The 27185-nt window shown below is 43.2% G+C and overlaps 3 protein-coding genes across 4 annotated transcripts in view; 2 read left to right on the top strand and 1 right to left on the bottom strand.

The window, feature by feature from the left end:
• Positions 1-4386: 4386 nt before the first annotated feature.
• Positions 4387-6285, top strand: LOC311114371 (HIG1 domain family member 2A-like). Its single transcript, XM_084189629.1, has 2 exons — positions 4387-4625; positions 5818-6285. The coding sequence occupies exons 1-2, from the start codon at positions 4445-4447 to the stop codon at positions 5979-5981; spliced, it is 345 nt and encodes a 114-aa protein (XP_084045755.1). The 5' UTR covers positions 4387-4444; the 3' UTR covers positions 5982-6285.
• Positions 6286-7051: 766 nt separating this feature from the next.
• On the bottom strand, positions 7052-24187 carry LOC311114370 (clathrin light chain B-like). Of its 2 annotated transcripts, XR_014611098.1 has the most exons (6): positions 23776-24177; positions 23281-23336; positions 19590-19707; positions 16145-16256; positions 9648-10113; positions 7052-8266 (listed from the first exon to the last, which is right to left on the bottom strand). XR_014611098.1 is itself a non-coding variant. In XM_084189628.1 (5 exons), the coding sequence occupies exons 1-5, from the start codon at positions 23951-23953 to the stop codon at positions 9942-9944; spliced, it is 636 nt and encodes a 211-aa protein (XP_084045754.1). In that variant the 5' UTR covers positions 23954-24187; the 3' UTR covers positions 9401-9941. The 2 variants fall into 2 exon arrangements, 1 of the variants encoding a protein (XP_084045754.1); XM_084189628.1 differs by lacking the exon at positions 7052-8266 and having other exon boundaries at positions 9401-10113; positions 23776-24187.
• A 516-nt stretch (positions 24188-24703) lies between these two features.
• Positions 24704-27185, top strand: part of LOC311114366 (PDZ and LIM domain protein 7-like) — a gene marked incomplete at its 3' end in the record, with an annotated part of 68723 nt that continues 66241 nt past the window's right edge. Inside the window, exon 1 of the mRNA XM_084189624.1 lies at positions 24704-24867. Coding sequence (XP_084045750.1) covers positions 24838-24867 — 30 coding nt within the window. The remainder of the gene's footprint in view (positions 24868-27185) is intronic.

Here is a 27185-nt window from a genome sequence, read left to right as displayed (position 1 = left end):
CATCCATACTACTGCTACCCTAACCCATCCATGCTACTGCTACCCTAACCCATCCATGCTACTGCTACCCTAACCCATCCATACTACTGCTACCCTAACCCATCCATACTACTGCTACCCTAACCCATCCATGCTACTGCTACCCTAACCCATCCATACTACTGCTACCCTAACCCATCCATGCTACTGCTACCCTAACCCATCCATGCTACTGCTACCCTAACCCATCCATACTACTGCTACCCTAACCCATCCATACTACTGCTACCCTAACCCATCCATGCTACTGCTACCCTAACCCATCCATACTACTGCTACCCTAACCCATCCATGCTACTGCTACCCTAACCCATCCATGCTACCCTAACCCATCCATACTACTGCTACCCTAACCCATCCATGCTACTGCTACCCTAACCCATCCATACTACTGCTACCCTAACCCATCCATGCTACTGCTACCCTAACCCATCCATACTACTGCTACCCTAACCCATCCATGCTACCCTAACCCATCCATGCTACCCTAACCCATCCATGCTACCCTAACCCATCCATGCTACTGCTACCCTAACCCATCCATGCTACTGCTACCCTAACCCATCCATGCTACTGCTACCCTAACCCATCCATGCTACTGCTACCCTAACCCATCCATACTACTGCTACCCTAACCCATCCATGCTACTGCTACCCTAACCCATCCATACTACTGCTACCCTAACCCATCCATACTACTGCTACCCTAACCCATCCATACTACTGCTACCCTAACCCATCCATGCTACTGCTACCCTAACCCATCCATACTACTGCTACCCTAACCCATCCATGCTACCCTAACCCATCCATGCTACCCTAACCCATCCATGCTACTGCTACCCTAACCCATCCATGCTACTGCTACCCTAACCCATCCATGCTACTGCTACCCTAACCCATCCATGCTACTGCTACCCTAACCCATCCATGCTACCCTAACCCATCCATACTACTGCTACCCTAACCCATCCATGCTACCCTAACCCATCCATGCTACTGCTACCCTAACCCATCCATACTACCCTAACCCATCCATACTACTGCTACCCTAACCCATCCATGCTACTGCTACCCTAACCCATCCATGCTACCCTAACCCATCCATACTACCCTAACCCATCCATACTACTGCTACCCTAACCCATCCATACTACTGCTACCCTAACCCATCCATGCTACCCTAACCCATCCATACTACTGCTACCCTAACCCATCCATGCTACCCTAACCCATCCATGCTACTGCTACCCTAACCCATCCATACTACCCTAACCCATCCATACTACTGCTACCCTAACCCATCCATACTACTGCTACCCTAACCCATCCATACTACTGCTACCCTAACCCATCCATGCTACTGCTACCCTAACCCATCCATACTACTGCTACCCTAACCCATCCATGCTACTGCTACCCTAACCCATCCATACTACTGCTACCCTAACCCATCCATGCTACTGCTACCCTAACCCATCCATACTACTGCTACCCTAACCCATCCATACTACTGCTACCCTAACCCATCCATGCTACCCTAACCCATCCATGCTACCCTAACCCATCCATACTACTGCTACCCTAACCCATCCATGCTACCCTAACCCATCCATACTACTGCTACCCTAACCCATCCATACTACCCTAACCCATCCATACTACTGCTACCCTAACCCATCCATACTACTGCTACCCTAACCCATCCATACTACCCTAACCCATCCATACTACTGCTACCCTAACCCATCCATGCTACCCTAACCCATCCATGCTACTGCTACCCTAACCCATCCATACTACTGCTACCCTAACCCATCCATACTACTGCTACCCTAACCCATCCATGCTACCCTAACCCATCCATGCTACTGCTACCCTAACCCATCCATGCTACTGCTACCCTAACCCATCCATACTACCCTAAACCATCCATGCTACTGCTACCCTAACCCATCCATACTACTGCTACCCTAACCCATCCATACTACTGCTACCCTAACCCATCCATACTACTGCTACCCTAACCCATCCATGCTACCCTAACCCATCCATGCTACCCTAACCCATCCATACTACTGCTACCCTAACCCATCCATGCTACCCTAACCCATCCATACTACTGCTACCCTAACCCATCCATACTACTGCTACCCTAACCCATCCATGCTACCCTAACCCATCCATGCTACCCTAACCCATCCATACTACTGCTACCCTAACCCATCCATACTACTGCTACCCTAACCCATCCATGCTACCCTAACCCATCCATGCTACTGCTACCCTAACCCATCCATACTACCCTAACCCATCCATACTACTGCTACCCTAACCCATCCATGCTACCCTAACCCATCCATGCTACCCTAACCCATCCATGCTACTGCTACCCTAACCCATCCATGCTACCCTAACCCATCCATGCTACTGCTACCCTAACCCATCCATGCTACCCTAACCCATCCATGCTACTGCTACCCTAACCCATCCATGCTACTGCTACCCTAACCCATCCATGCTACCCTAACCCATCCATGCTACTGCTACCCTAACCCATCCATACTACTGCTACCCTAACCCATCCATACTACTGCTACCCTAACCCATCCATGCTACTGCTACCCTAACCCATCCATGCTACTGCTACCCTAACCCATCCATGCTACCCTAACCCATCCATGCTACTGCTACCCTAACCCATCCATGCTACCCTAACCCATCCATACTACTGCTACCCTAACCCATCCATGCTACCCTAACCCATCCATACTACTGCTACCCTAACCCATCCATGCTACTGCTACCCTAACCCATCCATGCTACTGCTACCCTAACCCATCCATACTACTGCTACCCTAACCCATCCATACTACTGCTACCCTAACCCATCCATGCTACTGCTACCCTAACCCATCCATGCTACTGCTACCCTAACCCATCCATGCTACTGCTACCCTAACCCATCCATACTACTGCTACCCTAACCCATCCATGCTACCCTAACCCATCCATACTACTGCTACCCTAACCCATCCATACTACTGCTACCCTAACCCATCCATACTACTGCTACCCTAACCCATCCATGCTACTGCTACCCTAACCCATCCATGCTACTGCTACCCTAACCCATCCATGCTACCCTAACCCATCCATGCTACTGCTACCCTAACCCATCCATACTACTGCTACCCTAACCCATCCATACTACTGCTACCCTAACCCATCCATGCTACTGCTACCCTAACCCATCCATGCTACTGTTCTTTGATGAAGAGTCTCTCCCTTCTCAGATAAAGTTAGGATTCATGAGATACCCTGTAAGAGCTTTTGTGCACAAGCCCCTTCAGTGTCATACATTTAAAAGATTTGGTCATGTGTCAAGTGTGTGCAGAAGGAAAGAATATCGAATGCCAGATGAAGGAAAATGTTGCAACTTTGGAGGTGAACATGCGCCTGGATTGGGTCCCGTGTAGCTCAGTTGGTAGAGCATGGCGCTTGCAACGCCAGGGTTGTGGGTTCGATTCCCACGGGGGGGGGGGGACCAGTATGAGAAGCGTATGCACTCACTAACTGTAAGTCGCTCTGGATAAGAGCGTCTGCTAAATGACTAAAATGTAAATTAATTATTGGGTTGCCCTGTTAGGGAGAAGGAGAATGAGGTGGCAAGGGTAAGGAGTGTCCTGTTAGGGAGAAGGAGAATGAGGTGGCAAGGGTAAGGAGTGTCCTGTTAGGGAGAAGGAGAATGAGGTGGCAAGGGTAAGGAGTGCCCTGTTAGGGAGAAGGAGAATGAGGTGGTAAGGGTAAGGCGTGTCCAGCCTGTCTCCTATCTGGAGGCGGTGAGAAGATTGGAAGGAACGAGTGGCAGGGAAGAAGCAATGATAGTAGAGCCACCAGGACCACTGGAGGTTTCTCATCAACCCAGGGATAGTGAAATGCAATGGTCATAAACTGTACAGCACAACTGGAGAAGAAGTCTAAGAAAGTTGGGAATCATTGAATGCCGCTGAACGTTTTTTGGGTCTTCGTGATTTCACAGCCGAGGCCGCGCAATAAATCCTGTCTGTGAATGTACCCCCAAGCACAGGCCCCTGAGCCTGCGTAGGGATGTATTTAGGAGCGGACTGTGATTGAAGAAGTGTGATGGGTTTTCTTAGTTTACGTGTTATTTTGTATGATGTCGTTTTCCCTCTTTCCAGAAATGTTTTAGTTTCTTATTCAATACCCCGTCCAGCTGGTGGCGCTAATGCACCATTAACATTGGATGCTATCCGCCGTTAACCCCATCGAAGAAGAAGAAGCTCTCTAGTTAGGTAATCTCATATTTTCAACGTCTTTGTTCCAAACCGTTCACCCCCCTTCCGCTGCAGCTGGCAACCATAGCTTCGTGAACACTGCAAGCATGGATGCTGCCGCTCCCCCGGTTGTCCTTGAACAGTCGGCGACAACGACCCAACAACCAATGTTCGACATATCCAAGCCCCCCGTTATAGAAGGATTTACGCCGCTGTCGCGACCCAGAGAAGAGACGTTCCAGGAGAAGTTTATGAGGAAGTCGAAGGAGAATCCCTTCGTCCCTATAGGTGAGTTGCGTAATGAGTAACTCTAGTGAAAATCGTCCACAGCTGTACCTAGTCGGCTTCAATGCATACTAGGACTAAGTTAGATGATTCATGCGTTGAATAGACAGTCATTTAGTCATTTCATGTGCGTCTTACGACCAAGAGACAACCGTTTTGTAGCTAGTTAGCTAACTATGCGAACTAATTTGCTAGCTAGCTACAGTAGGGAAAAGCATGCGATCAACTTAATTTGGTATGGCCAGCTACAGTTTTTATAAGATGTCATGCACAGTGTCATACACTAAAAGGCCTCAGCGTTGATTATTTGATTGGAACATAGCCTAGTGTGCCAAGACCCATTATGAAACGTTACAGGGGCCATAATGCCCTTGTATAATGGTAAACTGGTGCAATCAATGGGTCATACCCTGGGTGCTAGGCTACACTGGTAGACCAGTGTCCAAACTGTCTGTATAACATAGTTAGGTATTGAACATTTATGTGAATAGGTATTGAACATTTATGTGAATGTGCGGCAGGTAGTTTAGTGGTTAAGAGCGTTGTGGTCCTCTGTAGCTCAATTGGTAGAGCATGGCGCTTGTAACGCCAGGGTAGTGGGTTCGATCCCCGGGACCACCCATACGTAAAAATGTATGCGCACATGACTGTAAGTCGCTTTGGATAAAAGCGTCTGCTAAATGGCATATTATATTATTATTGTGCCAGTAACCGAAAGGTCGCTGTTCACCTAGTCGGCTAGGGGATTAGAACCAATATGTCGATGTGTCCTTGAGCAAGGCACTTAACCCTAATTGCTCCTGTAAGTCGCTCTGGATAAGAGCGTCTGCTAAATGACTAAAATATAAAATAGAGCACTACTTCACGTTGGGCATGCTTTCTCTCTGTAGCTGTTCTTCCCCCTGTGGTTACAGGATGAATTGCATCTGAATGAAAACAAACGCGCACACTTATGCCTAAAATGTCTTTAAGATTTACAGTGGTCAGGGTGCCTGTTCTTTTACAGTACTGTGATTGTACACCTTCGTAGATCCTCCGTCCTCCAAAACAGAACAGAGAAGCATTGGGCCCCACTGTGAAACCAAATGGAAGCTACTGAATGCACCTCCTTTCACACCTATTCTTTTCAGACTGGTTACGGAAAACGTAATTGTTTTAGGTTTTAATAAAATCGATATTCTGCGTCTCTCCCCAGGTTGTCTCGGCACAGCTGGAGCGTTGATGTACGGTCTCCGAGCCTTCAAACAAGGCAAGACCCGGCAGTCCCAGCTCCTGATGAGGGGGCGTATCTTCGCACAAGGCTTCACCGTAGTCGCCATCATCTTCGGCGTGTTCGCCACGGCTCTGAAGAAAGACTGAGCAGCGTCGGGGTTGTATTAATCATTACTGCAAAAAAACGTTTTGCAACGGGGGAAAAAAACGAAAACAAGGGGTTTCTTATCAGACAAGTTCTGGTAGTCCCTCCTTGTTCCAGACCGTTTTCTAGCGTTAGGTGGCTAGTGAATACGACCCAGGCCTTTTTATTTTTTTGGAAACACCCATAAAACTCCTGGCAGTTTATCCCATCATTTCACCTTTGGAGAGAACCGTGGTGGTGAATGAAATGTGTTGTTAGAATGTGTAGAAAGGCTTAACGGAACAGATATTTAAAAGGCCAACCAACTGTTTTTTTTCCTCGACTCCCTTAACTGCGCTTTGGGCTGGTCCAGTCAAATGAAATGTACACCCTGTCCTGCAGATAGCAAAGCAAGCAGGGCACTGACTGCCTTGAGTTTAAAACATAATTGTGTAACTTTATAATTGAAGTGCAATGCAGCCATCCACAAAAACATCTCTGGGTTGGAGGAAATGGGCCAGCTGACCCCACTACCTCTTGCCTCTCTGTTAGTGAGATCCACCTCTGTATAATACCGATCATTATTCCAAGACTCTGAAACACCTTTTTAGCACTGTGTATTGTCAGTCCCACTTTGGCTGTGCGAGCCATGTCAAGTGAAGCACACACACACAGGGTACATGTCTATCCCTTTATAAACATGTGAAAAAGTGAATAGTTTGTGTGCTGTAATACTTGAGAAAGATGGTGCATCGGTGGAGCATCTGGCTCTTAACACCTATAAAGCGAATAAGGGGTGTTATAGGCACTGGGGAAAGATGACCTGCCACTGTGGGGCTCTGGTAAGGGAGGCAGAGGTACAACTCAGGGATTTTTCTAGTGCTAGTCCAGTGGTTCTCAGCTGGTTTTGGTCACTGAACCACCAAGTAAATTTTTCTGCCCAGAGTACCCCTGAAGTACCCCTTCATGAGCATTTTGACAGTAAGCCTGTGGTCTCGAGTCTTCCCAAGTACCTGCTGTGTATCGTACACGGTCTTATTTAATGCTCACACAAACCCTTTGCTTGATTAAAACAATGACAACACCAAAAGAGGCCGATTTCAGAGATCATTTTTATTGATGGACGAAGAGTTTTCCAATTTCCATGTAACATTCTCATCTGTGTGAGGATGGATGACAACGTCCCACTAGGCAACAGCTGATCACAGATTCAGAGGCAATGCAGTTGAAAATGAAGGGGAAGTGTTTGAAAATATGACTCAACATTAGACTAGTGTTCATTCAACGGTTTACCACATGTTCATGTAATTCTAGATTTATTGTGTTTAATATGGCCGTGATACGAGGACTGTTAAAAACGAGAGTGGCTGTGGATCTGAGTTCTACTGGACCTTTCTTCCTGGGGATAAAGGTCCCGAAGATTCTGCACATGTGGGGGATTCTCTACTTCCACAGTCTGGGCTGGCTCCTCTGGTGAATGGTTCTCGTTTAATAAAAGTCAGGTCAAAGCTGAATCAATGCTTGAAAGATCACATGATATTGTACAGAACAGAAACTAATAAAATAGTATAATAATAATAATGCCATTTAGCAGACGCTTTTTATCCAAAGTGACCTACAGTCATGTGTGCATACATTTTTTTTGGTGTATGGGTGGTCCCGGGCATCGAACCCACTACCTTGGCGTTACAAGCGCCGTGCTCTACCAGCTGAGCTACAGAGGACCACGTTACTGTAAGACAAAAACACACAATTTCTTATGAGATTTTAGGTTGCATTTCTCTCATGCGGCCATAACGCAACAGCGTGCCACTGGACAGAATGTGCTTTGATTGAAACAAAAAAACACTAATATGTTACAGTTTAACACCATCTGCTCTAGAAGTCACTCGCTGTTGCATAATTCAAAACACTACATAACTCAGATCTAAATGCACATTCCCATGAAACTGATTGAGATCAAAATGGTTGGCATGCAGATGCTGCATGGATGTTTCACTGGTAAAAAACTCGGGAAGAAATCACCATTTACGATTGACAGTGAGAAAAGTGAAGGGAGGGTGACGTAGCCCAACGTAGAGGTCAAGAGACATGCGCAGAACATGATTATGGCACTATCCAGGGGGAACGGGGCGGTTACCCAAGGGTCCTCGGCCTGAAAACAACAAGCTCCTTATTATGTGGATTCTTCTGGCGCTTACTGAGGATCTACCTCAGAACGATTCCATGATTCTTCGGATGTGAAGACACTTATTTTTGTTGGAGCAGACGACATTGTCTAACCTGGCCCCAGATCTGTTTGTGCCGTCTTGCCGACTCCTACGGTCATTGCATAGACTGTATAAATAGGGTCATTGTCAAGTTTGGCAAGACGGCACAAACAGATCTGGGACCAGGCTATTGGTCTAGCTTGGGAAGGAAATTCATTACATTTTAGTCATTTAGCAGACGCTCTTATCCAGAGCGACTTACAGGAGCAATTAGGGTTAAGTGCCTTGCTCAAGGGCACATCGAACAGATTTTTCACCTAGTCGGCTCGGGGATTAGAACCAGCGACCTTTCGGTTACTGGCACAACGGTCTTAACCACTAAGCTACCTGCCCCCCCAAATTCCAACAATTCATCTTGCCAAAAGCACAAACAGTGACAGGAGTTCAAAGTTCAACAAGGCCACAAGCTCATAGCATCTCAAATTTCAGGACACATTTCTACTAGCTACCTTAAAATAATCAAATTTACATTTACGTCATTTAGCAGACACTCTTATCCAAATGAGGAATATCATACAAACAGTGAATCAATTCTTAATAAAAAAAAAAAAACAGGCATCGGTGGTTTACAATCTCCTAATGTAGTGGGCGGCAGGTAGCTTAGTGGTTAAGAGCGTTGTGCCAGTAACCGAAAGGTCGCTGGTTCTAATCCCCGAGCCGACTAGGTGAAAAATCTGCCCTTGAGCAAGGCACTTAACCCTAATTGCTCATTTTTTATTTTTATTTTTTACTCATTTAGCAGACGCTCTTATCCAGAGCGACTTACAGTTAGTGAGTGCATACATTATTTTATATTTATCATACTGGCCCCCGTGGGAATCGAACCCACAACCCTGGCGTTGCAAACGCCATGTTCTACCAACTGAGCTACATCCCTGCCGGCCATTCCCTCCCTTACCCTGGACGACGCTGGGCCAATTATGCGCCGCCCCATGGGTCTCCCGGTCGCGGCCGGCTACGACAGAGCCTGGATTCGAACCAGGATCTCTAGTGGCACAGCTAACACTGCGATGCAGTGCCTTAGACCACTGCGCCACTCGGGAGACTAGTCGCTCTGGATAAGAGCGTCTGCTAAATGACTAAAATGTAAATGTAAAAATGTGCCTGAACAGGACTGGCTAGGTTAGACCTCACACATTAAATCAGATTAAAATTACAGTCGAGATTAACGATTCATCTAATCTGTTATTTTATAAAAATACAAAAAACACTTGACATCCAAAATATTGGGAGAGGCATCATGCTTAAGAGATAGGGGTTTTACCTAATGCCCTCATAGGTTAGGAGAGGGAAGGAGTTTCATAAAAGCATTTACAGTAACAATATTTCCTTAACGTCAGTAATGTAGTGGTCAAATAGAAGCATTGCTGAGGGAAGTTCAAAGGACAGAGAGCAGGTCAGTCGTTCATGTTAAGGTACATTCATTCATACATTCATTCAGAATAAGGAAAGACGGCGGAAGAGGCGAAGTACCTTTCCTCCAAAGTTAGAAACATGAGCAGAAAACAGGAGGCACCCTACACCAAAACATAGCAGAAAACAGGAGGGTCTGCACACAAAAAGAAGGGACCCTACACCAAGAGAAGACCTATATGATAAGAGACTAGTAGACGTTCTGCCTTAATGCAAACAGGGTTCCTAACTCAAGAGCAGGCGTTTTAAAGGAAGGGAAACAGGAACCATCATCACCACCCCTCCGTTCCATTGGCCCGACTAGCGGACCAGAGGTGTCTGTTTGAGGGCTATGAGGACAGAGCGCATCCGGGACACGTCCTTGGCTGTCTTGTTGGTCTTGGGGTTGAAGTCACAGAGACGGGCCACTCTCTCCCACTCCGTCCCTGGGCTGTCACCGTCAGCCTCAGACAGGAAGGCCTCTTCAGATGCCCTGGAGAAGGGGTTAGGAAGGGGATGGATAAAGGTGTTTGAGGGACGGTTTCCCCGGACGCACATTAAGCCTGGTCCTCAATGGAGAATCTCCTTCGAAATAACATTTTATTCCAGGACTTAAATCTGTGTCAGGAAAACCGTCCCATAGATTTTAGCACCACTGACATGCCATGCTTCTGCAAACAGCACCTACTGCCTAAACACGAACCTTTCAAAAACACAATCACTTCCACGTCAGACTCATAGTGTGTGTACATTTGACTAAAACTGACACACACACACACACAGTATTGAAAATAGGCTACATGCATTTCTGGCAAAAGATCACAGCTGAAATAATTAATGAATTTCGATGAACACTGTTGTTGTGATTTATGGACATGGTCAAATACACAAATATAGTCCAAATAAGCCCTCCCCAAAATGGAGCCTAACTAATGTGTTATTCACTGGTTTGTTTCACAGTTGGCAAACATGCAAACAAAGTAACTACAGGTGACTGAAACCAAGAGGTAGAATGCCAAGACAATAGAGAAGAGTTGTAATCCTACACAAAGCCTAGCACTTCAGAGTTGGCCTGTTTGTAGAAAGTCTTAAATCCTAGTGTGCAGTAGAACGGAACGAGACAGTGTCACACAACAGGCAGAGAAATAAAATGATGTAGGCCTTGAGACGTCGTTAGTGTACGTCTGCCATTCGGGCGGTGAATAGGCAAGACAAAATATTTAAGAGCCTTTGAACGGATTATGGTAGTCACGTCCTCTCACTGTCAACTGCGTTTATTTTCAGCAAACTTAACACGTGTAAATATTTGTATGAACATAACAAGATTCAACAACTGAGACATAAACTGAACAAGTTCCACAGACATGTGACTAACAGAAATGGAATAATGCCTAAGGCACGTTCACGCAGATGAGCAGGGTCCCTGGGCATCTTTCTTTTGGTGTTTTTCAGAGTCAGTAGAAAGGCCTCTTTAGTGTCCTAAGTTTTTATAACTGTGACCTTAATTGCCTGTAAGCTGTTAGTGTCTTAACGACCGTTCCACAGGTGCATGTTCATTAATTGTTTATGGTTCATTGAACAAGCATGGGAAACAGTGTTTAAACCCTTTACAATGAAGATCTGTGAAGATCTGTCCCGTGTAGCATGGCGTTTGCAACGCCAGGGTTGTGGGTTCGATTCCCTCGGGGGGGGGGGGGCCAGTATGATTTTTTAAAATGTATGCACTCACTAACTGTAAGTCGCTCTGGATAAGAGCGTCTGATAAATGACTAAAATGTAAATGTAAGACAGGGTCCTGAAAAAGGGACGTTTCTTTTTTTGCTGAGTTTAGGTGCCAGGCGCAGCGGTTTGAGTCAAGAACTGCAACACTGCTGGATTTCAAGCTCAATAGTTTCCCGTGTGTATCAAGAATGGTTCACCACCCAAAGGACATCCAGCCAACAGCAGGCCAGTCGTCGAAAACCGGTCATTGATGAAAGAGGACAAACGAGGCTGAGCAACAGACAGGCTGCAGTTAGTCGACTGACATTCCAGTACAACACTGGTGCCCAAAGACCCATAAAACTAATGAAGAGCTTGTCATACCTTGAAACGAATGGGGTATGGCAGCCAATGACCTTACATAGTTCCACTTCTTCTTTTAGCAAAAAACAAGAAACTGAGGTTGCAGTGGGCTAAGGAACTAAAATTGGAATTGGAAAAGCATTGCCTGGTCTGATGAATCCCGGTTGCTGCCGTTTCACGCTGATGGGAGGACATGCATCCATCATGAGGCGCGTGTCAACATTGCAGGCTGGTGGTGATGGTGTGGGGTGTGTTTTCATGGCACACATTGGGCCCCTTGATAAAAGTGGAGCAACGTTTGAATGCCACAGGATATCATTGCCAATCACTTGCATCCCTTCATGGCAGCAGTGTATCCATCTGCAAATAGATTTTTTCCAGCAGGATAATGCCCCATGACACAAGGCTTGTCCAGGAATGGTTCCACGAATATGACAGTGAATTCAGCTTACTGCAGTGGCCTGCCCAGTCACCAGATCTCAATCCAATTGAGCATCTGTGGGGATGAGATGGAACGAGCTATTCGGAGTAGAGATCCACTACCAGCCAACTTGACACAACTGTGGGAAGCATTGGAGTCAACATGGGCCAGCATCCCTGTGGAACGTGGAATTCGACACCTTGAAGAGTCCATGCCCCGAAGAATCGAGGCTGTTCTGTGGGCAAAAAGGGGGTGCAACTCAATATTAGGAAGGTGTTCCTAATATTTTGTACACTCAGTGTATAGGACAATACAATTCATATGTCATCTGTAAGATGTATAGGATCAAACACGATATTGTCTCAATCATCATAGTGCATACAGCAGTCAGTTTAGAGAATGGCCAGATATAATGCACTGTGACACTTCCAAGTCATTACTAGCCTTTCCTAGCCTATCGATATATCCCAAATAGCACCCTATTCCCTATAAAGTGCACTACTTTAGTAAAGCGTTGGGAGTAGTACACTGTATAGTGAAGGTGCCATTTGGGACGCAGCCTGTGTTGTTGTCTATATCCCCGGCCGTGTTGCCCGGACACAGCGCTAGCCTGTCTCCATCTTAGTGCTCACAGTCCCGTTACAGCAGGAAAGAGAGTTGTTGTTGTTGCAAACTGCTATCGTGCCAGACTTGGACAGAGAGAAGGTTTGGTTTTACACTGAACAAAAATATAAAAACACAACATATAAAAAAGTGTTGGTCCCATGTTTCATGAGCTTAAATAAAAAGACCCCAGAAATGTTCCATTATGCACAAAAAGCTTATTTCTCTCAAATGTTGTTCACAAATTTGTTTACATCCCTGTTAGTGAGCATTTGTCCTTTGCCAAGATAATCCATCCACCGGACAGGTGTGGCATATCAAGAAGCTGATTAAACAGCATGATCATTACACAGGTGCACCTTGTGCTGGGGACAATAAAATAACACTGAAGTTGTCACAACACAATGCCACAGATGTCTCAAGTTTTGAGGGAGTGTGCAATTGGCATGCTGACTGCAGGAATGTCCACCAGAGCTGTTGCCAGAGAATATAATGTTCATTTCTCTACCTTAAGCCGACTCCTACATCATTTTAGAGGATTTGGCAGTACGTCCAACCGGCCTCACAACCGCAGACCACGTGTAACCACGCCAGCCAATGACCTCCACATCCGGCTTCTTCACCTGCGGGATCGTCTGAGACCAGCCACCCGGACAGCTGATGAAACTGTGGATTTGAACAACCAAAGAATTTCTGCACAAACTGTCAGAAACCGTCTCAGGGAAGCTCATCTCACCAGGGTCTTGAACTGACTGCAGTTTGGCGTCGTAACCGACTTCAGTGGGCAAATGCTCACCTTCGATGGCCACTGGCATGGTGGAGAAGTGTGCTCTTCGCGGATGAATCCCGGTTTCAACTGTACCGGGCAGATGGCAGACAGCGTGTATTTCGTCGTGTGGGCGAGCAGTTTGCGTATGTCAACGTTGTGAACAGAGTGCCCCATGGTGGCGGTGGGGTTATGGTATGGGCAGGCACAAGCTACGGACAACGAACACAATTGCATTTTAATCGATGGCAATTTCAATGCACATTCACTACATGACCAAAAGTATGTGGACACCTGCTCATCGAACATCTCATTCCAAAATCATGGCCATTAATATGGAGTTGGTTCCCCCCCTTAGCTGCTATAACAGCCTCCACTCTTCTGGGAAGGCTTTCCACTAGATGTTGGAACATTGCTGCTGGGGACTTGCTTCCATTCAGCCACAAGAGCATTAGTGAGATCGGGCACTGATGTTGGGCGATTAGGCCTGTCTCGCAGTCGGCGTTCCAATTCATCCCAAAAGCTGTTCGATGGGGTTGAGGTCAGGGCTCTGTGCAGGCCAGTCAAGTTCTTCCACACCGATCTCGACAAACCATTTCTGTATGGACCTCGCTTTCGGCACGGGGGAATCGTAATGCTGAAACAGGAAAAGGGCCTTCCCCAGACTGTTGACACAAAGTTGGAAGCACAGAATCGTCTAGAATGTCATTGTATTCTGTATCGTTAAGACTTCCCTTAACTGGAACTAAGGGGCCTAGCCCGAACCATGAAAAACAGCCCCAGACCATTATTCCTCCTCCACCAAACTTTACAGTTGGCACTATACATTGGGGCAGGTAGCGTTCTCCTGGCGTCCGCCAAACCCAGATTCGTCCATCGGACTGCCAGATGGTGAAGTGTGATTCGTCACTCCAGAGAACGCGTTTCCACTGCTACAGAGTCCAACGGCGGCGAACTTTACACCACTCCAGCTGATGCTTGGCATTGCGCATGGTGATCATAGGCTTGTGTGCGGCTGCTCGGCCATGGAAACCCATTTCATGAAGCTCCCGACGAACAGTTCTTGTGCTTCCAGAGGCAGTTTGGAACTTGGTAGTTGTTGCAACCGAGGACAGACGATTTTTACGTGCTATGCTCTTTAGCGCTCGGTGGTCCCGTTCTGTGAACTTGTGTGGCCTACCACTTCGCGGCTGAGCCGTTGTTGCTCCTAGACGTTTCCACTTCACAATAACAGCACTTACAGTTGACCGGGGCAGCTCTAGCAGGGCTGAAATTTCACGACCTGACTTGGAAAGGTGGCATCCTATGACGGTGCCACATTGAAAGTCACTGAGCTCTTCAGTAAGGCCATTCTACTGTTTGGGAAAGATTAACAGAGCAAAGTACATAGAGATCCTTGATGAAAACCTGCTCCAGAGCGCTCAGGACCTCAGACTGGGGCGAATGTTCACCTTCCAACAGGACAACGACCCTAAGCACACAGCCAAGACAACGCAGGAGTGGCTTCGGGACAAGTCTCTGAATGTCCTTGATTGGCCCAGCCAGAGCCCGGACTTGAATCCGATCAAACATCTCTGGAGAGACCTGAAAATAGCTGTGCAGCGACGCTCCCCATCCAACCTGACAGAGCTTGAGAGGATCTGCAGAGAAGAATGGGAGAAACTTGCTTGTAGCGTCATACCCAAGAAGACTCGAGGCTGTAATCACTGCCAAAGGTGCTTCAACAAAGTACTGAGTAAAGGGTCTGAATACTTATGTTAATATCATATTTTTTTATATTATATTTGCAAAAATGTCTAAAAACCTGTTTTTGCTTTGTCATTATTAGGTATTGTGTGTAGATTAATGAGGAAAAATGACAATTTTAGAATAAGGCTGTAACATAACAAAATGTGGAAAAAGTCAAGTGGTCTGAATACTTTCCGAATGCACTTTAAGCGTGGGATTACAGAGGGCATAAAAATAGTTCATAAATAGTTAAACATTGGTTCATTAGTTAAATCAACTTTGATGAAAATCAATACAAACGCAATGAGAAGTTACGTGTCATTTTGTTATTTCATTAGCTAAAAGAAATGGAGAAATCCATCCACTCTCCTTAGTTTACGACAGTTCAGATCTATTACAACATTTCAGCTTGGTGACGTAGATATAGGACACAAACGTCTGATTCTTCACGCGTACAAACTGATCTCTGCGTTTCTGACCAATCCTACATAATGAACAATATCTATCTGTTATAAAAAAGCAGGTCAACAAAACATTGGAGCCCTGGAGGCATCGAGGTCAGCTCAGCTATCACAGTTCCACGTTTCCACTCAGTTTAGGCCATTTACCAAGAAATCCTGTTCACATTATTATTATTATTATATACATGAATAAAGTCAACTTTCTGTGACAGTCTATAGAAAGTCTTTAATCCTAAGTTTAAACATCCTATTTCCTGATCTGATCTCACGGAATAACAAGGAAATAACCACAGAAACACACATTCTGATCGAATCGTTGCTCTTAAGATTCTGATAGTGAACCATCACAGATACAAATCAGATCCATTAGATGAATATTTAGCCTTATCTCTATTTTGTATAATGTTATACTTGTATTTCCTGTTACGTTAGTTTTGAGGGAACCATGTAGGAACTAAAACAGAGCTAGGTAGGAACTAACCTGTTGTTGGCCTTGTTCTTCTCCATCTGTTCATTCTGGTGCACATGCCAGTCCTCCAGCTCTTTCTTGGCCTTCTGTTTCCACTCAGCCTCCGCAGCCTTGGACGCAGAGTCTTCAGGGTTCACATGCACACAGGGAGATGGTGATGGTATGATCAATACAGTCCTATTCAGTAGGAATGAAGTGGAAAGCAAACAGGTGGAAATGGGCAGGACTACCTGAATTTGTCCAATAAGAATAGCTTGTTTTCGTTTTTTTCCGTTGCAAAACGTTTTGCTACGGTGTGCTCTAATGAATACTACCCAGGATGAAATGTTTCAGTCTGCAATGCATTGATCTACAGAAGGCAGTGCTCTTTTCTCAGGAGATCAACTAGAGTCAATACAGCGAGAACAAGACCAACCATTCCATACAGGCCATGACAAAATGAAGGGTGGTTCGCACACAACATCAGACAGACTATTCAACATTAGACAGACTATTCAACATTAGACAGACTATTCAACATTAGACAGACTATTCAACATTAGACAGACTATTCAACATTAGACAGACTATTCAACATTAGACAGACTACTCAACATTAGACAGACTACTCAACATTAGACAGACTATTCAACATTAGACAGACTATTCAACATTAGACAGACTATTCAACATTAGACAGACTATTCAACATTAGACAGACTATTCAACATTAGACAGACTATTCAACTTCAGATTTGTTTTTTTGTAGGTATTTTATTTCGCTTTTTAGCAGGCAGTGGGAAAATGTGACATTTAGGTGTCAACCTTCGTCAGTGTGTACATTGAGTGGACAAAATACTGACTGAGAAGTCAGTAGTAGATACTGTATGTATCGTAGTAGATACTGTATGTATCGTAGTAGATACTGTATGTATCGTAGTAGTAGTAGTAGATACTGTATGTATCGTAGTAGATACTGTATGTATCGTAGTAGTAGTAGTAGATACTGTATGTATCGTAGTAGTAGTAGTAGATACTGTATGTATCGTAGTAGTAGTAGTAGTAGATACTGTATGTATTGTAGTAGTAGTAGTAGATACTGTATGTATCGTCGTAGATACTGTATGTATCGTAGTAGTAGTAGATACTGTATGTATCGTAGTAGTAGTAGATACTGTATGTATCGTAGTAGTAGTAGATACTGTATGTATCGTAGTAGTAGTAGATACTGTATGTATCGTAGTAGTAGTAGATACTGTATGTATCGTAGTAGTAGTAGTAGATACTGTATGTATCGTAGTAGTAGTAGTAGATACTGTATGTATCGTAGTAGTAGTAGTAGATACTGTATGTATCGTAGTAGTAGTAGTAGATACTGTATGTATCGTAGTAGTAGTAGTAGATACTGTATGTATCGTAGTAGTAGTAGATACTGTATGTATCGTAGTAGTAGTAGTAGATACTGTATGTATCGTAGTAGTAGATACTTTATGTATCGTAGTAGTAGTAGTAGTAGATACTGTATGTATCGTAGTAGTAGTAGATACTGTATGTATCGTAGTAGTAGTAGTAGATACTGTATGTATCGTAGTAGTAGATACTGTATGTATCGTAGTAGTAGTAGATACTGTATGTATCGTAGTAGTAGATACTGTATGTATCGTAGTAGTAGATACTGTATGTATCGTAGTAGTAGATACTGTATGTATCGTAGTAGTAGTAGATACTGTATGTATCGTAGTAGTAGTAGATACTGTATGTATCGTAGTAGTAGTAGATACTGTATGTATCGTAGTAGTAGTAGTAGATACTGTATGTATCGTAGTAGTAGTAGTAGATACTGTATGTATCGTAGTAGTAGTAGATACTGTATGTATCGTAGTAGTAGTAGTAGATACTGTATGTATCGTAGTAGTAGTAGATACTGTATGTATCGTAGTAGTAGTAGTAGTAGTAGATACTGTATGTATCGTAGTAGTAGTAGATACTGTATGTATCGTAGTAGTAGTAGATACTGTATGTATCGTAGTAGTAGTAGTAGATACTGTATGTATCGTAGTAGTAGTAGTAGATACTGTATGTATCGTAGTAGTAGTAGATACTGTATGTATCGTAGTAGTAGTAGTAGATACTGTATGTATCGTAGTAGTAGTAGATACTGTATGCATCGTAGTAGTAGTAGTAGATACTGTATGTATCGTAGTAGTAGTAGTAGATACTGTATGTATCGTAGTAGTAGTAGATACTGTATGCATCGTAGTAGTAGTAGTAGATACTGTATGTATCGTAGTAGTAGTAGTAGATACTGTATGTATCGTAGTAGTAGTAGTAGTAGTAGATACTGTATGTATCGTAGTAGTAGTAGATACTGTATGTATCGTAGTAGTAGTAGTAGATACTGTATGTATCGTAGTAGTAGATACTGTATGTATCGTAGTAGTAGTAGTAGATACTGTATGTATCGTAGTAGTAGTAGATACTGTATGTATCGTAGTAGTAGATACTGTATGTATCGTAGTAGTAGATACTGTATGTATCGTAGTAGTAGATACTGTATGTATCGTAGTAGTAGTAGATACTGTATGTATCGTAGTAGTAGTAGATACTGTATGTATCGTAGTAGTAGTAGATACTGTATGTATCGTAGTAGTAGTAGATACTGTATGTATCGTAGTAGATACTGTATGTATCGTAGTAGTAGTAGTAGATACTGTATGTATCGTAGTAGTAGTAGTAGTAGATACTGTATGTATCGTAGTAGTAGTAGATACTGTATGTATCGTAGTAGTAGTAGATACTGTATGTATCGTAGTAGTAGTAGTAGATACTGTATGTATCGTAGTAGTAGTAGTAGATACTGTATGTATCGTAGTAGTAGTAGTAGTAGTAGATACTGTATGTATCGTAGTAGTAGTAGTAGTAGATACTGTATGTATCGTAGTAGTAGTAGTAGATACTGTATGTATCGTAGTAGTAGTAGTAGTAGTAGTAGTAGATACTGTATGTATCGTAGTAGTAGTAGTAGTAGTAGTAGTAGATACTGTATGTATCGTAGTAGTAGTAGTAGTAGATACTGTATGTATCGTAGTAGTAGTAGTAGATACTGTATGTATCGTAGTAGTAGTAGTAGTAGTAGTAGTAGATACTGTATGTATCGTAGTAGTAGTAGTAGTAGTAGTAGTAGATACTGTATGTATCGTAGTAGTAGTAGTAGTAGATACTGTATGTATCGTAGTAGTAGTAGTAGATACTGTATGTATCGTAGTAGTAGTAGTAGTAGTAGTAGTAGATACTGTATGTATCGTAGTAGTAGAAGGTAAGTCTGAAGTAGCTGCGTGTGTCCAAACTGGCACCCTATTCCCTACATAGTGCACTACTTTTGACCAGAGCCCTATGGGCCCTAGTTAAAGGTAGTGCACTATATAGGGAACAGAGTGCCATTTGGGCCACACATCAGCAGTCTCTGTTGTTTCCTTACCTAGTTGCTCCAGCCGTGCCTTCTGCTCCTCCCTCCACTTACGCAGGCTCTCAGGCTCTGCTCTCAGAGAGTCCACCTGGGCGATGGCCGCATAGCTGTCCGATGGACCGTTGGACTCCTGGGGGGGGGGGAGAAGAACCAGGACCAGGCATGAGACATAAGGACCACCAGTCATAGGCTGCGTTTACACAAGCAGCCCAATTCTGATCTTTTGCCCAATAAGTGGGAAAGACCTGATCTGATTGGTCAAAAGACCAAATTAGTGGAAAAATAAAATCAGAATTGGGCTGCCCGTGTAAACGCAGCCATAAGACAAGACAGACTCGTCCATTATGAACTGATGTATACTAGCTTTTGGTGCTGTGGGTTAGACATACACCAGACAGACTCGTCCATTATGAACTGATGTATACTAGCTTTTGGTGCTGTGGGTTAGACATACACCAGACAGACTAGTCCATTATGAACTGATGTATACTAGCTTTTGGTGCTGTGGGTTAGACATACACCAGACAGACTCGTCCATTATGAACTGATGTATACTAGCTTTTGGTGCTGTGGGTTAGACATACACCAGACAGACTCGTCCATTATGAACTGATGTATACTAGCTTTTGGTGCTGTGGGTTAGACATACACCAGACAGACTAGTCCATTATGAACTGATGTATACTAGCTTTTGGTGCTGTGGGTTAGACATACACCAGACAGACTAGTCCATTATGAACTGATGTATACTAGCTTTTGGTGCTGTGGGTTAGACATACACCAGACAGACTCGTCCATTATGAACTGATGTATACTAGCTTTTGGTGCTGTGGGTTAGACATACACCAGACAGACTAGTCCATTATGAACTGATGTATACTAGCTTTTGGTGCTGTGGGTTAGACATACACCAGACAGACTAGTCCATTATGAACTGATGTATACTAGCTTTTGGTGCTGTGGGTTAGACATACACCAGACAGACTCGTCCATTATGAACTGATGTATACTAGCTTTTGGTGCTGTGGGTTAGACATACACCAGACAGACTAGTCCATTATGAACTGATGTATACTAGCTTTTGGTGCTGTGGGTTAGACATACACCAGACAGACTCGTCCATTATGAACTGATGTATACTAGCTTTTGGTGCTGTGGGTTAGACATACACCAGACAGACTCGTCCATTATGAACTGATGTATACTAGCTTTTGGTGCTGTGGGTTAGACATACACCAGACAGACTCGTCCATTATGAACTGATGTATACTAGCTTTTGGTGCTGTGGGTTAGACATACACCAGACAGACTAGTCCATTATGAACTGATGTATACTAGCTTTTGGTGCTGTGGGTTAGACATACACCAGACAGACTAGTCCATTATGAACTGATGTATACTAGCTTTTGGTGCTGTGGGTTAGACATACACCAGACAGACTCGTCCATTATGAACTGATGTATACTAGCTTTTGGTGCTGTGGGTTAGACATACACCAGACAGACTCGTCCATTATGAACTGATGTATACTAGCTTTTGGTGCTGTGGGTTAGACATACACCAGACAGACTCGTCCATTATGAACTGATGTATACTAGCTTTTGGTGCTGTGGGTTAGACATACACCAGACAGACTCGTCCATTATGAACTGATGTATACTAGCTTTTGGTGCTGTGGGTTAGACATACACCAGACAGACTCGTCCATTATGAACTGATGTATACTAGCTTTTGGTGCTGTGGGTTAGACATACACCAGACAGACTCGTCCATTATGAACTGATGTATACTAGCTTTTGGTGCTGTGGGTTAGACATACACCAGACAGACTCGTCCATTATGAACTGATGTATACTAGCTTTTGGTGCTGTGGGTTAGACATACACCATACAGACTAGTCCATTATGAACTGATGTATACTAGCTTTTGGTGCTGTGGGTTAGACATACACCAGACAGACTCGTCCATTATGAACTGATGTATACTAGCTTTTGGTGCTGTGGGTTAGACATACACCAGACAGACTCGTCCATTATGAACTGATGTATACTAGCTTTTGGTGCTGTGGGTTAGACATACACCAGACAGACTAGTCCATTATGAACTGATGTATACTAGCTTTTGGTGCTGTGGGTTAGACATACACCATACATAAGGCACAGTGCCGAGCGATTAACCAAAACGTTGGTTATTAAAAACAACTCATTGACCAACGTCGGTTCAATTATTTGAATTCCATTTTGTTCCGTTTTTTTGTTTGTTGTTTATCTTTGAGCTCGATGTGCAGTTTCTGTAGAGATAAATCAGATCAAGCCTGAACTGTGCGATGTAGTAGGGATTTGTAGTTTCCAACAGGCCAATATTCTACAGTTTAGCGCGGAAAACATGGTAATTAACTACAGTGACCATAATCCATTGCGCGCCCGCTTAAAGTTATCCGCGGAGACAAAGAGAGAACGCAGATAGAAAGCGATAAGAAAGTCATCAAATAAAACAAATATTTTAGTAAAGTAATGTGAATAAATGATGGTTAATGTGATATGCAGTAATGGGCAGTCACTACCATCATGGGACTTTAATTATTTTATTCTGTGTTGTTACAGAATTCAACTCACATAATGCATTTAATATCTCAAAAAATAATTGAAACTGAAATCCGTGATTATTCTTTAAATAATCTAACCGACCTCAAAAAGCACTAATTGCTCAGCACTAATAAGGCATGAGGACCACCAGTCCATGGGTCATTCAATAGTAACAGCTGAACACTGAGGAGCAAATGCAGAAATCCTTAAAGGGCGGCTGAACTTCCTGATTTGGCCTCGTTTTAGATTTGTCTCATTAAGAAATATCAACAGCCATGACAATTCAAACGTGAGTTGGTTTTGGGGTGTGGTTTGATGTGGGTATCTCGTGTGTGTTCGCAGGTGGGATGAGTTAGCCAAATTATTTTGCCAATAAGCTTCAGCCCTGGTGTGCAACCGTGGTAAAGTTGGTTTCACGTTGGATAGCCTATCTCCAGGCTAGTTAGGGACTGTCAATAAATTACACAATGTAAATGAGACAATAGTTTCATGTTGCACACCTTTTAGTTCTCATTAAATGCTTTCAATATCTGTATATGCATTTCTACAATTTATAGTTGTTTGATGTATTTAAAATCATAGACATTTTGAGGTATTGGAATTTTTACATATTGTCCCATGTAGCCTACATTGTGTAATTTACAGATGGTCCCCAATTTGCCCCATGGGGATATCCAAAGTCAAACCACATTTACCACGGGCATTATGATAGGGTCAGTGACGATTACTTGTGTGCTGCCAGCTGTGGGCAGGATTGAAACAAACCCAACCTTAATTTAAATTGGGACATACTCAGGTACAAAATGCTGTTTTGGATGAGACTGACTTTGACTAAAATTATCCTATTTACACTGTTGTCAATTTTGACAGTAGAATACATGATTCGGACTCTTTTCTAAAATATACGTTGTTTTTTGCGAGCAGTTGGTCTTTACATTACCCAAGCAACTTTCTCTTGTCATGCTTCCTTGAACAACATTTACTTGTTAACAATTCACTTACCATAGAGAATGGGTAACTAGTTCAGGTGTCCTCATCTGCTACAAGTACAGCCTCACTTACAAAACTAACCTGCAATTAAAACATGTCCAAGAACAGAAAGAAGTGAATTATCTTACCAGCTCAAACATGTCTCCGTTTACCGTGGCTGCTGACGCCTCTGCAAACCCGGCATCTGGCAGAGGAAACAACATGACATCTTTAGCATTATTCTAACCTAGCTAAAGTCATCATTTGCTTTCGAGGGGTGGATAGATAGCTAGTGACACATGAACACCTGTTTGGGCAGTAACGTAAACTAGCTTCTGTAATTTGACCCGAGGATAGCTTCAAGACATGACACAATCACATCCAGACAAAGTGACTAACTTTAGTCATCATCATCCAACTAAAGGGTGTGGTGTGCTGCTCCAACTAACGTTCCTGTTTACATTGACAGCTGTCAATTAGATAACTAAAAGCCAGGCTAACTTAGCTAACTAACTAGCTGTCTGGTAAGAATTAACTACCTAACTATAGCACTAATAAAAGTGACTTATGTTGTCTCCGTTTATGTACTTTTAGCTTGGAGTTAGTTTAGCTAACATGCTAACTTAGCATAGTTAGCAACTTACGGTTTTCTACAGCAGCAGGTGAATCGGTTACCGGCGGTTGCTGGAGAAGCTCAACGGATCCGTCCAAAGCACCGAATCCTTCGTCGTTATTCTCTATCACCGCTATTTCGCTTTCTTGCTGGGCTAAGAAAGCTGCTGCTGGGTCCACCTCGACAGGCAGGACTCCGTTGTCAGACATCTTTCACAAAAAAGTGAAAAGTGTAGCTAGCCTTTTGATACCTCTAACGTTATATTATTGCTTGTTATCTTGCTGGCTATCAATTAATTCAGCTGAGAGAGAAGAGTTATGATGATGGATATATCTGAATCAGGCAGAACATGCAACTAACCCAACTTTTCATGAACGTTTGTCAGCTAATATAACAAGGACTAACGTTAGCAAGCTTGTGGCTGTGATGATTCATGATTGCTCATGTTGAACTCGCCTGGCCTGCCACAAGTACATCCAACTTCTGCTTTATTAGGATGTGTCTCCATCTGCTGGTCAAACCTAGAAATGCACTCTCCTATTTCCTAACCGGTATCTGAACTAAACGTTTTCTTCTTGCCTATTAGGCTATTATGTATAAACCTTTTTCTATTTGTTAGTATAGAATATAGAAGAGTATCATAATATAATATAATTAGAATACAATAAAGGATTTTCCTTTTCTATTTTCAAAGTGTCCGTGGAAAATAAAACATTTCTGGATAAAGTCATCATTTTTGGGGGTCATGTGGGGGCAATTGATTGCTTATTCTTAGTCGCCTTTACATATTTCAGAATAGATGGGAAATAGAAGAATGTTGGGGAAAGCGACAGCCAGAGTCGCCGTCGCACCACCTCTCATAGGAGAGCACAGAGGTAGGCCAGGGATATCCTACCCCCATGTGACTTGCTGACGTTACAGTAGAGCTCTACTAAAGAGGAATGCACTGAATGAATGCTGATTGCTGCTTAAGGAGGGATCCACAGTGCCGCTGACGTCCAAGTCGAGGAAGTCCGAAGTTTAGTTTTCAGCTGGTTTACTTGTTTGATTCACATATTTCTTTTAGATCACGACTACCGTTGGCCGACTCACGATGTCCGGCGATCATCACAATGACAAGGAGGTAGGCTGATAGGGAAAACTGTACTCTAAGTTATGAATGCAACTAGCGATTTCTACATGGATTCCATGGAAGTTTGTTGTAGCCAAGTCTGTAAAACATACATACCCTTGTCTGACGTTAGATTGTATAAAGTTACAATGGAAAAAAAAGTATGATGTTTTTCCTTTTACTTGAAAGTAAGATATTTTGCTGTTTTTCTTGGTGGAATAAAACTTTCCCGGCGGCGACACAGCGGTCTAGACCTCGAAGTGGGTCTAGTCTTGGCCGGGCCCGTCTTAATACTGCAGCCCTTTCTTTCTTATCGCATTCCACAATATTAAAAACCAATAGATTATATATTTCAACACCTGGTCTTGTTCAAAAGTTTTAGTTTTTTAACAGTTTCCTTCGTTTTTACAAGAGACTGTATGTATTGTATGGTGTTACATTGTATCCTGTCCATGTTAGTAGTGTGTAAGGGCAATAATGTAACATTATGCATGTCACTTTCTATATTTGAATGACGACAGTTTGTTGATATGCCCTCCTTCCATAATTCAGTGTTGGCAATTTTTTGGGTGGGTGGGGGTGGGTTACAACACTTTCGTTTATACTGAACAAAAAACATGAAACAATTTCAAAGATTTTGCTGTTACAGTTCATATAAGGAAATCAGTCAATTGAAATACATTCATTAGCCCCCAATGATCACGCAGGTGAAGAAGCCTGATGTTGGAGGCAGTTTACAGTAGAGAAATGAACAGTCAAAGCTCTGGTGGACATTCCTGCAGTCAGCATGCCAATTGCACACTCCCTCAAAGCTTGAGACATTGTGTTGTGTGACAAAACTGCAGTGGTATTTTTATTGTCCCCAGCACAAGGTGCACCCGTGTAATGATCATGCTGTTTAATCAGCTTCTTGATATGTCACCTGTCAGGTGGATGTATTTTCTTGGCAAAGGAGAAATGCTCACTAACAGGAATGGAAACACATTAGTGCACAGAATTTGAGGAATAAGCTTTTTGTGTGTATGGAACATTTTCTGGGATCTTTTATTTCAGCTCATGAAACATGGGACCAACACTTTACATGTTGTGTTGTTGTTCAGTGTATTTTAAAAAGCAAAGATAATACTGTTCCTGAAAACAAGCGACACTGGTTTCAATAGCATTGTTACCACTCTAGTGTTCTGCCTGTATGCAAGGCAATACGTTAATGTCTTTCTTGCCAGTGGCTGTTATGGGAAACTACTAGGTTAACCTCTGAGTATCTTTTATTTTGATACATGGGGGGGAAAAAAAGACCAGCATTCATTTGGATATACACTGAGTATACAAAACATTAGGAACACCTTCCTAATATTGAGTTGTACCCCCCTTCAATGCTTCCCAGAGTTGTCAAGTTGGCTGGATGTCCTTTGGGTGGTGGACCATTCTTGATGCACACGGAAAACTGTTGAGCGTGAAAAACCCAGCAGCGTTGCATCCGGCACCGACTACCACACCCCGTTCAAAGGCACTTAAATGTGTTGTCCTGCCCATTCACCCTCTGAATGGTACACAATCCATGTCTCAATTGTCGCAAGGCTTAAAAATCCTTATTTAACCGGTCTCCTCCCCTTCATCTACACTGATTTGAAGTGGATTTAACAAGTGACATCAATAAGGGATCATAGCTTTCACCTGGTCAGTGTCTGTCATGGAAAGAGAAGTTGTTCTTAATGTTTTGTCCACTCAGTGGAATTTGCAATTTAAGCTTTGTTTTTAATTCTATTTAACTCTCATTAACTCTAACTTTTCATTTTGATTCAGGAGTGTTACATAAATAAGTCTTATTTAGCTAAAGAGTGTAGGCTACATAAATAAGTCTTATTTAGCTAAAGAGGGTATTGCAGTATATGAACAAGTCTTTATTTAGGATTGCAGTATTTATTTACAGGACCTCCTGAACCTGCTATTCTGGGCGTTGACGTCTGGCTTCTCTTCTCTTCTTTCATTAAAGTGTGTCTATGGTCATGGAGGCAACTACTGGAGAGGCCTAGTGACAGGATTCTCTAATTGTTACCGTCCCTTTTTAGTTTTGTTTGTGTGACTTTTCACACATTACCTCAGGCCAGATTGAACACCTATTTTAGATATGTAGGATACTAAGCCTAGCTTGCTGAGGTCTATATGAACACACTACCAGGAGATAATTCCGACAGGGCATATAGCATTTTCTAATAGCAGCAGCTCATTGGGGTTGACTTGTTTTTTAGAGTAGCGATAAGTACATGTAGCCTACACATAATCTCAATTATTTGGATTTACTTTTAAACATAAATCAAAGTAACTTTTTC

Source organism: Coregonus lavaretus (genome assembly GCF_964263955.1).
Source record: "Coregonus lavaretus genome assembly, contig: HAP1_SCAFFOLD_759, whole genome shotgun sequence".
In the NCBI taxonomy this organism is placed as follows: Eukaryota; Metazoa; Chordata; class Actinopteri; order Salmoniformes; family Salmonidae; genus Coregonus; species Coregonus lavaretus.
This window is presented reverse-complemented; position numbering and strand designations above follow the sequence as displayed.

What these genes read in the sequence shown, in the direction of transcription:
- LOC311114371 (XM_084189629.1), top strand. Translation starts at nt 4,445, where the DNA reads ATGGATGCTGCCGCTCCCCCGGTTGTCCTTGAACAGTCGGCGACAACG. An exon ending in GAATCCCTTCGTCCCTATAG is followed by an intron (nt 4,626 to 5,817) that starts GTGAGTTGCGTA and finishes GTCTCTCCCCAG; the next exon opens with GTTGTCTCGGCACAGCTGGA.
- LOC311114370 (XM_084189628.1), bottom strand. Translation starts at nt 23,953, where the DNA reads ATGTCTGACAACGGAGTCCTGCCTGTCGAGGTGGACCCAGCAGCAGCT. An exon ending in ACGGAGACATGTTTGAGCTG is followed by an intron (nt 19,708 to 23,280) that starts GTAAGATAATTC and finishes CCCCCCCCCCAG; the next exon opens with GAGTCCAACGGTCCATCGGA. An exon ending in AAGAACAAGGCCAACAACAG is followed by an intron (nt 10,114 to 16,144) that starts GTTAGTTCCTAC and finishes CCCCTTCTCCAG; the next exon opens with GGCATCTGAAGAGGCCTTCC.